Source organism: Rhodamnia argentea, chromosome 5, assembly GCF_020921035.1.
Source record: "Rhodamnia argentea isolate NSW1041297 chromosome 5, ASM2092103v1, whole genome shotgun sequence".
Classification (NCBI taxonomy): Eukaryota; Viridiplantae; Streptophyta; class Magnoliopsida; order Myrtales; family Myrtaceae; genus Rhodamnia; species Rhodamnia argentea.
The window spans coordinates 10,059,480-10,074,683 of NC_063154.1; the positions used below are offsets into that span (position 1 = coordinate 10,059,480).

Sequence of the window (15,204 nt, forward strand, 5' to 3'; positions counted from 1 at the left end):
TAGCTACAACAACCGTCGGCTCAACAAACTCCGATTGCAACTCGACTTTGAGTTTAACACCTTGAAAATCTATTCAAACACTACCACAACCTTTCTTGCCCAAAAGTATTGGACACTCATTATATTAACTTCTTTATTGTCAACCGATCAATTTAATTCCAAGTGCCACACCCAATAGTCCTACTCACCTAGTGCATAACTTAGGAACATGTATTTTCTTTGCCTCCCATCGCTCTTGTTACTACTTACTCGAACATGACAGGAGAACTAAATATACAAACTAATTAGTTACATCATTACATGATCATGCTTCTTAAGGAGTCCCATATCTGATCGCAATCGATTGGAATCTATTCACCAGGTGGTTCGCCGCACTAAGTACGTTTACCGAAAATCTCCTACTTGTACTAGCACTAGAGAGAGTTTTTTGTGGCCATCTCTAGTAAATTTTTGCTCATCAACTCTACAACATACTATGATTCACTAGTATTATTGCAGTGTCTCAGTATGCCCTCCTCGTTGCATATTCATTTAACACCTAGAAGCACAAGTTCGTACCATAGTCAATCTACCCATCACCAATTGGTAGCATAAATTTGACATTCTTTCTCAAAGGAAATTGCGACCATCAGCGAACATCCATGAATTAATTCTACAATTTCGTGATTTCTTTGACAATAGTATTGAATTGCACTTGCTGATGTTTGCTCAAGCAACAAAACCTGCATACATTCAGCTTTTTAGCCACATAAACATATAGTAAATTACTGTACTAAAAACCTTCGGGCATCTTTTCTTAATGTGTTCCAAATGCATATGCCACAATTTAGACACTCGTACAAGTGCTTCTAACGTTTTAGTGACGAATTTGGTATTGTCTCCCATTGGAGCTCATATAAGCTTATGTTTTTTTATTCCTTTTGTTATCACTAAGGCAACTCGAATGACTTTTAGAACTCCATCAGCTGAAGTATACTAACATCTAGATAAATCCAAGGTACACAAGGAAATGAGATTCCTCTTTCATTTTGAGCTGAAGTATACTAACATCTAGATAAATCCAAGGTACACAAGGAAATGAGATTCCTCTTTCATTTCGATTTGGGCCTCACAACAGCCAATGCCCTTACGATATTGTCATGCATTCTGATTTTGATGTCACAAATAACTAGAGCTATGCAATTGGGCTAGTTCAACCTGAAAATCGGACTTAATAGGACTTATCGATGAGTTCTAGGCCAATTCACTTGGGGACTGATTTGATTCTCGAGTAAATTGGAGCCGGTGGTTTTTGACTCGGTTTCGGTCACATGGTTTGATTTGTTTTACACAGAACTCTTCTATGGAATCAATTTAGAACAAGTTTTAGAAACTCAAACCCCTTGTTTACTTTCTCATTTCTCATATCGCAGCCTCTCTCTTCTCTTATTTCTCACACACACACACACACACACTCTCTCTCTCTCTCTCTCTCTCTCTCTCTCTCTCTCTCTCTCTCAGCGACGCTTGAGTTGTCAATTTTTTGTCTAGTCCGGTTCCGGACGGTCTAGGTGATTCTCGGTTTCTTTGCCCACCCCTAATACCCACTCGTTTTTTCACTTAAGTTTTGAAATTTCCCTAAACTACTTCATCTAGATTTTGCTTCTTGATCAGTATATTTTTGACAGCTCAATAATAAAATTGAACTCTTGGACTTGATGGATATTTTGTCTAGACAGCTGAAGTTTTCAGTTAGAAAATTCCAGGCACTCAACGTATTTGATGAATGCCACTTTGGTATAAAGGTTTCATTCAAGCGTTTATTTTAAACATTTTCTAAATAGGTCGTCCCATTTTTCTTAAGACTCTGTTCCTTTAGAAACAGAGAAAAAGAAGTTTTTAGGCCAGTTTTGGTTCTAGACATGGAACCAACCCACCACAGTACCGATCACTCCTATCAACACCCATTGTATTTACTTGGCTTTATTCCCCAACCATGATTTAAAACTATACGTGCACTTGTAATTTGTAAATCAGTTTTTATTAAGAGTGGAGTGAAGAGAACAACCGGAATCCAACAATCATCCATCAAGTGACGAATCCTGAGTGTTAGATAAAAAAAAAAAATCAACATTATTTGAATTATTATAAGATATTTCAACAATATAATGAGTAGACTCAGCTCTAATTTCTTTACCCTCCTTGGTTAGTGATTTTAGCCAACCACTTCTATGATGCACCCTCTTGTCATAATTGCAACATACAACACTACCAATCATAGATTGACAAATTCTATTTAAATTTGTACTATCGTTGCTAACGCGAGATCTAAGTCGTTATGATTCAACCAGAGGTGTATAATTTATTTAGAGATCTATCTCTAATACGAATGTGTCCTTAATCTAATAAATTAGTGTACACATGTTATTTCAACATTATTTGAATTACAATAAGATATTTCAACAATATAACTAGTAGACTCAACTCTAATTTCCTTCGGACAAAAAAAAAAAAACTCTAATTTCCTTACCTTTCTTGTTTATTGATTTTAGGCAACTCCTTCTATGATTCACCCTCTAATTGCAACATACAACACTATCAATCATAGATTGAAAAATTTTATTTAGATTTATACTACTGATGCTAACATGAGTACTAGTTTTTCCTCCACCTTAATCTATTAAATCAATGGACACACATGTTCACCATATTCTCTTCAATGGATGTTTCACTTAGAATCAGATCGCAAACCTCATTGAACGACAAGTTCCTTGATTCTAAGAACTAAAAAAGCATGAACATAAGCACTCCAATTATTGAGCAATGAGGATAATAAAATTAAAACATGCTCTTTATCGATGAAATTAATCTCAATTGGTTGTGATCACATTGAATTCATCGATACACTTAGCAACCGTCTTAGCTTCACCCATCTTTAAGTGACGTACATGTTGCATCAAGTAAACCTTGTTGATGGCCTAGAGCTTCTCATATATGTTCGATAAGGTATTCATCAGTTTCAGAGTGGTGTTTTCTTTCACGGTGTTAAATGCGACATTAGGAACCACCATTAGCCTAATAACACACAACATTTGTCGATCCAGTAGATTCCAATCAGCTTGCTTTATTAATTATGGCTTCTTCCCATACGAGGGCAAGTGCAGATTCCTTTGGTAAATTAATCTTCAATCTATACCTTTCAAAAATTGAAACCATTCCCATATAATCTATCAATTTTCATGTATCCTTCTTCACTAGCCAATAATTCGCTCAACTCTGTTATCACTTGTTGGGACGTACAACAGAATCATGATGCCCTTAATAGACATATCACCAAGATGGAGCTTAAATTTAAGCCCATTAATAGATCCAATTGGACAAACATTTACTTACAAACTTAAACTATTAAATCACAATGAAGTCGACTTCACCGAGACTTCTATTCCACTGTTTCACCGGTATTGATCCCGCAACGAAATATATTTCATTGAAAGTCATTCTTCCATTTTTGTTAAAGAAGTCAAGTTTTGTGGCGATTCCGGACAAGAAATATTATAAGGCAAACAAGAAATAAAATTTTTTTTACTTGGAATAGAACCATGCATACACAAACTGTGTTGGAATAGACGGCAAAGCTTGAAAAATACAGCCACTTAAATTGAGCCAAACGTAGACAAATTGTGCTGGAACTTAATTGACGACAAAGCATAAAAACGCGGGATGCTATGCCATAATTTGATGGACGAGGCAACACCCGGATAGAGAAACACGTTGGAATTTAATCGATGACACGCATCTGGAAGGTACAACTAAGAAACATGTCGAAATTTAATTGACAATGCTAGTCTAAAGATTTAAAAGTACAATATAGATTGACCGATAATAGATTTGTTTGCTTGTGCGCAAGGCTTTTCAGTAGACGAACTATGGTACTTATAGTGATTGTGCCATAAGCGTCCCTGAGCAGTTCTCTTGTTCTTTTACGTTTGCAGCCATGTCGTTTCATCTTCGAAAATCTCGCGTCCTTGTTCTCTCGATATCATGTTCTTGTTTTCAAGCAATTGCTCCTTCAAATTCGTGTTCTAGTTGTTCCATGATTTCCATTACCTTATCTTCCAACAGTTTCACTCCTAATATTTCCTCCTGACATCCTTCAGGCATCAATTCTCCTTTTTTGCTCCATTCAGTAACCTGTTGCCTTTACTAATCGATGCTCTTGTCGACTATCGCTAACCATTCGTCGTTGTGTTTCAACAATTGATTAGTAATGGTCATCAATAAGCATCAATACCGATAATAAACATTGTGGTCGTCAATAATGAGTCACGTGCTTAGCAATGTCTTACGTTCTAATCACGTGTTTATCCATTTCAATGACTAGGAAAATCACCAAAAAAGTTATAAATCTATTGCAATTATACTAATTCAGTCATAAACATTTGTTTTCCTAATTCAATCCTAAACTTTTACATTTGTGCCAATTCAATCCATTTGAAGGGCTGACGCTGACATTGCGCCAATAGCACTTGCATTGTCAATTTTTAATTATATTTTAGTATTTTTTGAATTATTTTAATATTTAATAAATTTTTTATTTTCTTTTTTTTTGTTAGGGCTGGTAGGAGGCCGCCAGCCATGGGTCAAGCTAGCAGCCAGCGAGGGCTCGTGGACCCTCTCGCCTAGTGGCCAACAGTCTCCTGCAGGCCCTAACAAAAAAAAAAAGGACAAGAAAAAAAGAAAAAAAGCAGGAAAAATGTTTAATAAAAATAATTGAAAATAATTAAAAATTATTAAAAATTATCCATATTAGCGCCAACCAGCCAAATGGACTGAATTGGCACATATGCGAAAAGTTTAGGAGTGAATTAGCAAAAAAAAAAAAAGTTTATAACTGAAATGACACAATTACAATAAATTTATGACTTTTTTGGAAAATCGAACGACTGTGCAAGCATCCACCAAGGAGTAGTATTGTGTCTCGCTTCACATCTTTAGACTTCATACAATACGTATAAGGCAGGTAGCCACTTCTTTCGATGTGGATCGAACTTACTTTTGTATTACAGGCTCAAAGTCGATACACATTTCAAGGGGAACACTCCTAAACAAGACCTTCTTATCTTTCCTCGTGAAAGATCTTTTGAATTAAAACCTTTATGACCGCTCTACCAAACCGTCTCTCTTCCTGCAATAACATAATGATTGTTGCCGAAAGCATCAGTGCCCAATTTGTTAACAATCTCGGGCGAAAAGACACACAATTCACAGTACTTCGTAATAGCACTAATCTCGATGTATTAGTGATTCTTTCGATACGTGTGGAGTCACTTGCTCAAATTCTGACACTTTTTGTCTTGAAGACGACAATTTGATCAATAAACAATCAGCAAAATGCTCCTCCTCATTCAACGATTGAGAGAAAGAAGAAAAGTTTCCAACACTATAGGACCACGGAAATGCCCCCCAAATCTGACTTTGAGAGAAAGCGAAGGAAGGCAGGAAACATATATAAAAACGAATTTATGAACCCTAGCAATAATAACATCAGGTAATAAATATGAACCCTTCAACAAGCCGGGTCCCATGCAGATTCATTCTACTAAACCCAAAAAAATTTATTTCCAAGTTCAGTAATTTTAGAGTTTTTTTTCTCCACCAATTAGAGAATTAACTTAAAGAGAGAGAGTGGCCAATAAAAAAAGAGGGGGAAAAGAGGAAAAAAAGAAAGAAAGAATGAAGAGCTGGGTGCTGACCACAATAATTTAACGTGAGAGAGCCGATTAATCGGTTAATCGACATGGATTATGACAGGGGGAAATGACACTAATCACCTTCTTCTTCTTCTTCTTCTTCTTCCCTTTTTTCCGGTTAATTAATTGATGGCCGGGGGATTATAATCAACCGTCGTCGCTGCTTCGTCCATAGTGAAGCACCATGAGATGATCCGCGGTGGAGGACTCTGGAAGCAAAGTCACCGCCTGAACCCTCTGGCCGGTGCTCCAAACCTGGTCCCTCACGTGCTGCAACGTCAAGCTCGGCCGCAGGTGTTGCCCTCTACATCTTATCTCGACCTGCTTCATTTTGTTCAAAACAGAAAAACCAAAACGAATAATTAGGGTTTCAGGAGAGTTATGTGAACTGGGGTTTGGCGAAGAAAAGCGGGGTTTAAGTCCCTTATGATTGAGACAGCCAAAGTAATCATCAAAATATTTACGTAAATATCGACAGACGAATCGATCGAAATATTTCGACGGCAAGCAATGTGATTCATCATCATACGCTGTCATGCGTTATATCTCAACTCAAACACATCCTTGTAACGTCTACTTTAACCCTACTGCACACACTCTCTCTCTCTCTCTCTCTCTCTCTCTGCCCAAGAAATTGGACTTGGGGCTGCCCAGCCACCCCACGATCGAAACCTGCCCGAGTTTAATCATATGCATCGGACCCACCTAAGACTTTGCTCCTAAGCCAAAAAAGATAAAAAAAAAACATTAAATCATGATGCCCTAGACTTCCACTACAACATAAACAAAATACCAAGATTTCCTTAATCTTTTCGCATTATTATCAGGTAACGTTTTAAAAGAAAAAAGGACCCAGATAACACGGCGACGAATAAGCCCTAACAATCAAAATCTCTCTACCTACTTGCACGTAGATATCTACACACACACAAACATATTCTATCCACCTCATCTCATGCACGTCCTCTTCACGTTGCTTTCTCCATTTTCTTTCTTCAATAACCCTAGAGAGACCTAAGTTTAATACCATTATCAATAGTCACTCCCATGAACCACGCCATCTTATGATTGTTCGGGTTAAATAATGGTACATTATACTCGTAACCGGGCGGTTAATAATGGATCTTTAATTATTGAATATCTAACCTACCCTTTTTTTACAGCATTTTATACCTGTGCATGCATTTCCATTCAAGGGTCTTTATTATATTTGTGGTGGAGAGGCCCATTTGTGTTTTCCTAGCTTTATTTTTTGCATCTTTCTCAGCATGTTGGAATGATTCTGCTGTTGAATCATCCCTCATGCATTGCTTTCCTCCGACGTCAATTCTTTAAAAGGAGAAAAGGAATTCTCATCCTTTTTCGCCCCTTTGATTTCATCCCCATTTCGCCCCCCGTCGATGGGGCCTCTTCTAATCCCATCGAGGCGCACCACTTATGGGGCTCTTGATGGGGATTTGTCCTAAGCACCAAACGAAAAAAAGGGGGGCAAAGAAGAAAACTTAGGGTTTACAGAGGGACCCACTTGAGCTATGTGTAAGCTGAGGTCAAAGAAGCGAAAGCATGACGTAATAAAGAGGAATTACGTGGGAGGTTTTCATTTGAGACGTAACGAAAGGAGAATAAAGAATAATGAAAAAAGAAGGGTTGAGGATGAGAGGGTCCACGTGGTGATCTTTGAGGCCCTACGATGGGATTTGGACGTGCTTAATTCTCCTACTTTCGATTTTCTTTTTTGATGTTCATGAGTGTCAACTAGGGCCAGAATCGATCGTCCCAAGCCGATGATGTTTTTTTCCTAACCTGTTTAAAGTCAATGCTTTTTCGGGAGGGAGAGGAATAAAACAAAAACAAAAACAAAAAAACAAGGGCTGAATAAAAAGAAAAGGCCAAAAAAAGAAAAAAGTTAAGAGGAAAACGATCTTTACCTTCCCACCAATCAATCACATCACTCCTTTTTCTTTTCGTGGTGTTGATGATCCCCCCCCGACTTTCATTCATGCGCACGTAAACGTACTCTAAGTGCTGCGACCATATTGTGCCCAATCATCACTAAGAAATATACCTCGGAATGATGCCGACCATGGTATGAACACAAAGCTAAAAGTCTTCACTCGTAACCTAAATACGAATCTAAGTACTACTTTTGCTAGATCGAATTGATCTTGCAGATCTACCGTACCAAACCTCAAACCCTTTAAAAAGAAATATGATTTTCATGTAATTTTCGGGACATGACTTGACTAAATTTATCATACGAACGAAAGTTTTCCAAGAAAGTTTCCATAAACCGACGAGCGACTAATAGTATAGTTTAGTTGCATGCCATTTAGTGAAGGTTGGAAGTTGAAGTTTCAATAGTTTGGCTGGCAGCTAGTTGGCTTCTATATATATGTATATAAAATAAGTCGGGGATTTTCCTACATTAGTATATAACTCGGTCCACGTAACGACATGATACGCACTATAGATGATTGGGTACGTATTGTGTGTCATCACGCTGGCAAATGGTGCCAAGATTGCACTTAGAAAATACCAAATAATTGGCTTCATACGTTTGACCCGGACAACTTAATTGCACGAGAGAGCTTCGGACAGAATAACCAAAGAGAATGTTCAGAGCTATAAAACAAATGTTTGTCTATATTCTATGTGATGGATGACAGTTATGTGAAGATTACGTGTATGGGTGTTAGGTGGGAAGAGATAGAGATAGAGAGAGAGAGAGAGAGGGAGAAGAAGAAGGGTTTGTATGGTTCTTATTCTTGGCGGTTGCACATATAGTTATTTTTCATCCGGACGTGATCAATATACAAAACTTAGAAAAAATTAGCTAAGGAAGTGTCATGTCCTTTGTTCATGGGCATGTAATGCAACAAAAGACAAAGACCCATGAAAGAGAGAGAAATAAAAACAAGACTATATGCATCCGAATCGCGGTGGTAGGGTTGACTTCAACCACAACATATACGAATCATGTGATTTTTTTTTTTTTATAATGACCGAGGGAATGTTAGTAGGTGACACAAGACCCAACAATAAAGCAATCGATATTTTTTATGCAAGATGATTTAGGTGGGTGGAAAACGGAAAAAAAAAGAGACAAAATACGATCTTTTTATGTGATTTAAAGCATTCCTACTACATTTTTTGGCTTATTGTGCGTTAATAATGAGTTGATAATCTCAAAAGCAAGTGATTTAAACACATAGATTCTTGTACAAACAAAGGCAAGCAGAATTCAGATTTGGCCCCGAAGCGAAGCAAACTTGAATTGGCTTTTCCCGAAATTTTATGATCCCTTACTTGTTGATGCGTCTCTCTTGTCTTCTCCTCAACAGTTAGTCCAAGCACATCTGGCTTGCTTATAGTAGTGAAACATGAGAGAATGTTACGTACTTAGACCATATGTGTCAAAAAAAAAAAAAAATCTCACTTTCTTATTTTTCTTGTCCTGCGGAGGAAATTTTTCAGCTGTAAGAGTGACCATAACCAATACAGCTCAAGTGCATTTCTCTGGATTATATCTTAGTAGATATATGAGACTTCCAACACTCTCCTCTAGCTATGAATCTCAAAAGACGGTGCACTGGCTAACCTGAGACTCCATTTTTCAGCCTAATAGAATGAAAATTTTCAAATTTGAAGGTTGTCTTCCTCATGAAACCTCTATTCAATATTGACAAAAGCCTAGATTTATCAGAATACACCCCTTTAAATTGAGCTACGTTTGGAAAGTCAGAAGAACACTTATGCATGGTATCCAAACCTAAGGCTCAAACTCTACATCCTTGAATAAATGAACAAATTTCCCATGAAGCGTGGTAGTTTTGATGGTCAGGGCATTCTGTATCTTTGAGCACCTTTTAAAAGTAGCAGGCATTATTCGGAATGTATTACATAATCATTATGTCTTATTGCGCACATTTTGATCATAGATCCTCATCATCGACAAGCACCTATGGAGAAGTATGCACAGTAATTTGGAATGTATGACACGATTATAGTGTGCACGAGACGCATTGTAATGCACAAATAGACACACACCAATATACTCGATTCTCGAATGATTGGCTTTTTCCATCTCGTGCAAACATTATTGGCCTCTTAGAACTACGTTTTTAGCAATGATTGTCCCTTAAAATGGCTTGGATAACCCATCATTGGACCCCTTCATTACACTAATGACTCGTTCTCATTTTGCCGCAAAAACCAATGCACACCCTTTTACATAATCTCACGAAAAGCAATGAGAAAATTTATAAACGAGAGGTCGGTGTAAGTTCGACAGAAATTTAAGACTCTAAGACACCTTCTTCCCAAGGATCAAGCCACAACACAGGGTAGCAAAGATTTCACACACATCCATTAAAAAGGAGTGATGAAGACAAGAACCCTAGAACTCAGTCGTGCCTTGTCTTGACCACAAAGTGGAGAAGGTATTTTTTTTTTTAAAAAGGAAAAGAAGGGGGAAAAGAGAGAGAGAGAGAGAGAGAGCCTATTAAATTATCAAGTAACCACATGCAGCAACACATGTTATTATACGCCATACATACGATTAAATAAAAAAAGTAGTGGCTTATTTCTTTTTTTCTTTTTTTGTTTTGTATATATTTTCCTTAAATTAGATTCTTTTTGCCCATGGAAGGGAGTTGGGTTGTGCTTTCTCCTGTTTCTAATGCAAGGCATGTCGAATGATGGAAACATTACTTGCACGAGTGTATGTGGGTTAATATGTGAGGCATTCGGCTCAAAGAATGAGAGCTACGTTTCTTCCCATTTCACAAGTTTTCTGGGTGGTAGGTGCTTTTCTGAGCTATCGAACATTCCTCTTCGAAACCCCTACCCACGTTAATCCTTCCACTAATCAGCACTCCTCACGACCGTTCCATAGACTCATCTCACCCCTTAATTGGTCCTAGCTGAGCTTGATCTCTTCCTCACGACAAGACTCATCGATGAACGACTTCAAAAGCTAATAAGAACAAAGCGGGAAGACGACTACACTGTCGGACATGTACTTCCCACCTAAATATGGTGGTAACAGATCAAGCGAGAAATTATTTGGACCAGGGAAGATTAACTTAGTGATTCAATGTTTGTCAAGTTTCAGACACCAACCACTCTCGCTAATTTAGGTTATTTTTGGCAAATATTACCAGGTATTCACTCAATGGCAAGATTGAAACACACCCTTGGCATACATGTTTCCACTAAACAAAAGGACCAAAAAAAGGAGCATTTCAATATAAGAATTTAAGGCATGTTTTGTATAGTTTCTTCATTAAATAGCAGCATTTCTAAGAAGAACAAAGTTATAAGTGTCAGAATGTGAGGGTTTTCATTTGACATACCTCTGATTCGCTACCGAGTCTCAGCTTGTTGACCAAATACTTCATGATTAATCTTATGGTCATCCTTCCGTCTCTTAATGTTGCAGAAAAAGTAAAACAAATTAAACCAATGATCAAAACTCCACAATAATACAGGAACTCCAGCAGAAACTAACGAGGCGAACAAGAACAGCTAGATGAATTTCAAGAACAATTGAAGAGCCAAGAGGGTTTTAGTATTTACTTGATTCTCAGGTAGCTCTTAGGTATTTGAGGCAGGAACGGTTCTTTTGCCCTGCATTTGAGAGAAAAAATGAAAACTATACTACAAATAAAATAATCGTTCGGTGAAAACTGAGGGTAGATCAAGACTCAAATGGGACTACAAATTCATAGAAATACTTACTGGTTTTGGGATGCTTGAAGCATAAACCAAATCCCAGAATGGGGTCTTCTTGGGGGATCAATGATCCCAATGTCCGAGCTCGGCCCCGCCACGTCCACTCCCATTTGTAGCTGAAATGGTCGTGCGAAGTATGGTCTGAGCGGCGTCAAAGATAAAGAGGAGGAGGACGGCAAAGGCAAGGACGACGGAGAAGCTGCGAGGCTTTGTGGGTACGAATAAGGAGGCCTAAATGCCCAGTTAATCACTTGGTGATGAGGGAAATCAGTAGAGCTACTTCCGCCAACTGGGTATTGAAAATAACTAAACGATGACGTGCTAAAACTTGTTGTCGCGCCTGTGAAATTCGTCGGCGGCGTTCTAGGAGACGGATTGAGCTCGGCCTTAGGGACAGTGAGAGCGGGGGGTAATGGCAATGGACCCGTCCGTTGCAAATTTCCGCTGGATAGCAGGTCAAGCTCAATGAGTCCGGCGTCTCTTTTGACGCTCAAATCTGTCCGGTCGTGATTCTCGCCGCGTGTAGCAATCGTGGTCGAGACGTGGCCACCGCCTATACTCAACTGTAGCCAACCCTCATCGTCCTTGCGGTCGTCGTGATGAGCCACGTCCTTTGAGCTAGAGGCTGCTGCTTCATTGAGACTGCCAGTGAGTCTTGATTCATCCTCGGCCATTGCTACCGGACCAATCACCAGATCAGATCCTCCTACGCAAGTAATTTTGTCAGAATAATCATTTGACCCGGCTTCGGCTCGGCTCATAACCCCACAACAAGCTGTGTAATCGCTGCTGCCGATTGCGTCGCAACAATCAGCATAACCAAAGAACCTGCTGCAAACTTGACGACCACGACGACGGTGACGGCGGCGGTGTTTATCAGAGAGGCTTTGAGCGGGAACCATGGTCATATTGGAGAAGCCGAGAGCGACCCGGCAGAGCGTGAACCAGTTCCGCGACGTCCAAACCTCGCCACGCCGCTCTTGATCTCAAGCCGAGCCATGGGGCTGAGGATTCCTGAATCTGCAGCTCGTGGAATGGCGAGGAGGGATGTGCTTGAGGTTCACCAAAAGCATGTCTCCTTGGGACTGTCAAGACCAGAGGAGGGATCAAGAATAGGGCTGATCGAGCAGATAAGGGTGATTGTCTGCTGTTTCATCGTGGACTTATCAGAGGACAACAAAGAGAATAAAACTCGCAATGAATCTCCCTTTCCATCAATTCTCTCTTGGTTTGGAAGTTTGTGGGAGAGAGAGAGAGAGAGAGAGAGAGAGAGAGAGAGGTGGTGGTCAGTGAGTTAAAATTGAAAGATGAATTAACAAGTACATTGTCATTTATATGTTCCTAAGGATGGTTCGAAGGTTAGTCATAAATATAAAGTTCTTGACTTTATTCAGACGGAAATAAAATGGTCCACCTGTATTAAATTGAGAGAATAAAACTATATGTCGGGGGAGGCTCCAGCTAGTGGCTTAAGTAGGGCTAATTCTTCCCAAGAGATCAAAATTACCTTTTGAGGTTCTTGCCTTTTGGAATATCACGAAAAGGTCCTTTTTAGCCCTAAATGACAAATCCTTTTTTGACCTAAAAAAAAACGCCTCATGGTATCTTTTTTGCGCCTTTCAAATTCAAAGAACTAGGGGGACACATTCCTTTTCTCTTATGTAATGCATGCATATGTTCTATCCCTAGCTCTTTTTTCTAGTGCATAGGCCTGTAAAAGTCTTGGGCTCAGTTCGTTTCGAATAAAAACGAATGATTCGGTAGACATTTTCCTAAAAGAGATTGCTTGTATCAATTATAAAATTATCGTCGAGAATGAGAATATTTATCATTGATTAATAATTTCAAGCAATACGAGTGCATTTTTAGGAAATTATTTTTCGAATCATTCATTTTTCGAGAAACAAACGACGCCTTACTCTCCTACAATTTGGAGTCTCGCTTACTTATAAGCTCGAATACCTTGATTTAAAGTCGTTATCTAGAAAAATCATGGTTCTTTCTTTAGTATTTCAACTTGCGATTGGTGGTGTGATGTTGACGGGCTTGAGTAATGGCTATGGCTCTACAGAAAATTTTCGACCACAATTCTGGAATTCCTATAAAATTGTTTTGTCGTTGGTTGTCCATTCCCACCTTCTTTATTCAACGGAAAAGAACCCGTTTCTCAAATAACTAAAATTCCGTAAATTTCACAAAATGCAATTTCCTTGTACTGGAACCCCTTATTGGATACTATAAACATCAAGACCTGTTTACTTCGAGTCTTATATGGAGGGAACATTACCGGTCGATGATGTCTTTTGAGATTAAGCTCCAAGCTGCACAACTCAAATAGAATTGCTCTATCGGATCTCCAAGGCCCAAGCAATCTGCACCAACTCCAGTTGAATCTCTGTTTGATCAAGCTCCAAGCCCGGTTCAATCTTCATCTACTGAGCTCGAAGCTTCCATGGATCGAGACCTTAAACTTTGAGCATCAAGAACACAAAGCTTTGTGTCAAGACTTCATTCATGATCTTCCTATTTGAGTCAAAGATCACGCCATCCAGGGAATTACTCGATTTGGTGCATTTGTCTCGTGAAAAATAAATAATTAGAGATATGTTTTTCTAAAAGTAATTGATTGTATCGCTTTATATATTCTAGTCTGTGAAAAATATTTTTATTATCTACAACAGTTTATGTCTAAACATTTTCGTGGACGGTAAAAGTATTTTTCATTCGTTTAGTTTTTTGTAAGTGATAGAACTGATTACTTTTAAGAAAATATTTTTCAAATCATTCATTCTTCGCGAAATAAATGGAGCCAAGAAGAAAAACAATTCCGTCCACGCAAATTCAATATTAATAAAGTTTGACATGATATTTGCTTATCCTATTTCTAGACTTCTCCATGTCATGGTGTATAACGGGGTGTCTAAGTTTTGCTACGCTTGTTTCCGATGTCTGGATAAAGAAGAAAAGTTGCTTTTACTATGACATGAAAATGGGAATAAAGTACGGGCGTAACCTTAGGAGTTACAGTCAACTGACAAAGTGATTTATTTTTAGCATTTAGAGAAACAGGCGTGCCTGTTCTCTTAATGTCTTAAACATGAGATTCTTAGTTGCTCTCTGTTACAACTATGACAAGTTATGAATGAGCTTCACCAAAAAAAAAAAAAAGTACCATATTTGCACAAGTTATTAATAATTTTAGTAATCTTAACTAGCGCCACAGACACCCGTTAACGAGACTCCTTTATAAGTCGATATTTAATGCGTCCAACACTACTTATCGGGAAAAGAGAGGGTTGCTTATGTCTGAACTCTGCAAGATGACACACTTGCCTGGCATTAACATAATTAACTAACTAATCAATTAATTAGTGGAACGAATGAAGCACTTGCAACAATGTAGGTTATTTTAATTGGGTGATTATAAACAAATTAAGCATGCATGATGGTGTTTCCCCATAATTACGAGGACCGAAACACTGCGACGTGGGACTTCTTTGGACATTCGGTTCCACAGCATGTGCCTCCCACCCTCCTTGAAACAATTATACGGACTCTGCATTGTCCAATATATTTATTGGATGGGTTATATGTTTAGTGAATGTATATGATGCCCTTCAGTCTCTCTCCTTCCATCTTTCTCCATGAAGATTATCGGAAAATTAATTTTCTATAGGCTTGACTGGTTGCGCATCAGAAAACTTTCGATTTAGAAACCGGAGATCGCAATGTCGGCATCTTG

The 15,204-nt window shown here is 38.5% G+C and overlaps 1 protein-coding gene across 2 annotated transcripts; it reads right to left on the reverse strand.

The window, feature by feature from the left end:
- Positions 1-5,531: 5,531 nt before the first annotated feature.
- LOC115747461 (protein LAX PANICLE 2-like) lies at positions 5,532-12,734 on the reverse strand. Of its 2 annotated transcripts, none has more exons than XM_048279485.1 (4): positions 11,469-12,734; positions 11,307-11,357; positions 11,084-11,156; positions 5,532-6,053 (listed from the first exon to the last, which is right to left on the reverse strand). In XM_048279485.1, exons 1-4 carry the CDS (start codon positions 12,368-12,370, stop codon positions 5,877-5,879), a joined length of 1,203 nt encoding a protein of 400 aa, XP_048135442.1. In that variant the 5' UTR covers positions 12,371-12,734; the 3' UTR covers positions 5,532-5,876. The 2 variants fall into 2 exon arrangements, with proteins under 2 accessions (XP_048135442.1, XP_048135443.1); XM_048279486.1 differs by having other exon boundaries at positions 5,532-6,050; positions 11,469-12,732.
- Positions 12,735-15,204: the final 2,470 nt, after the last annotated feature.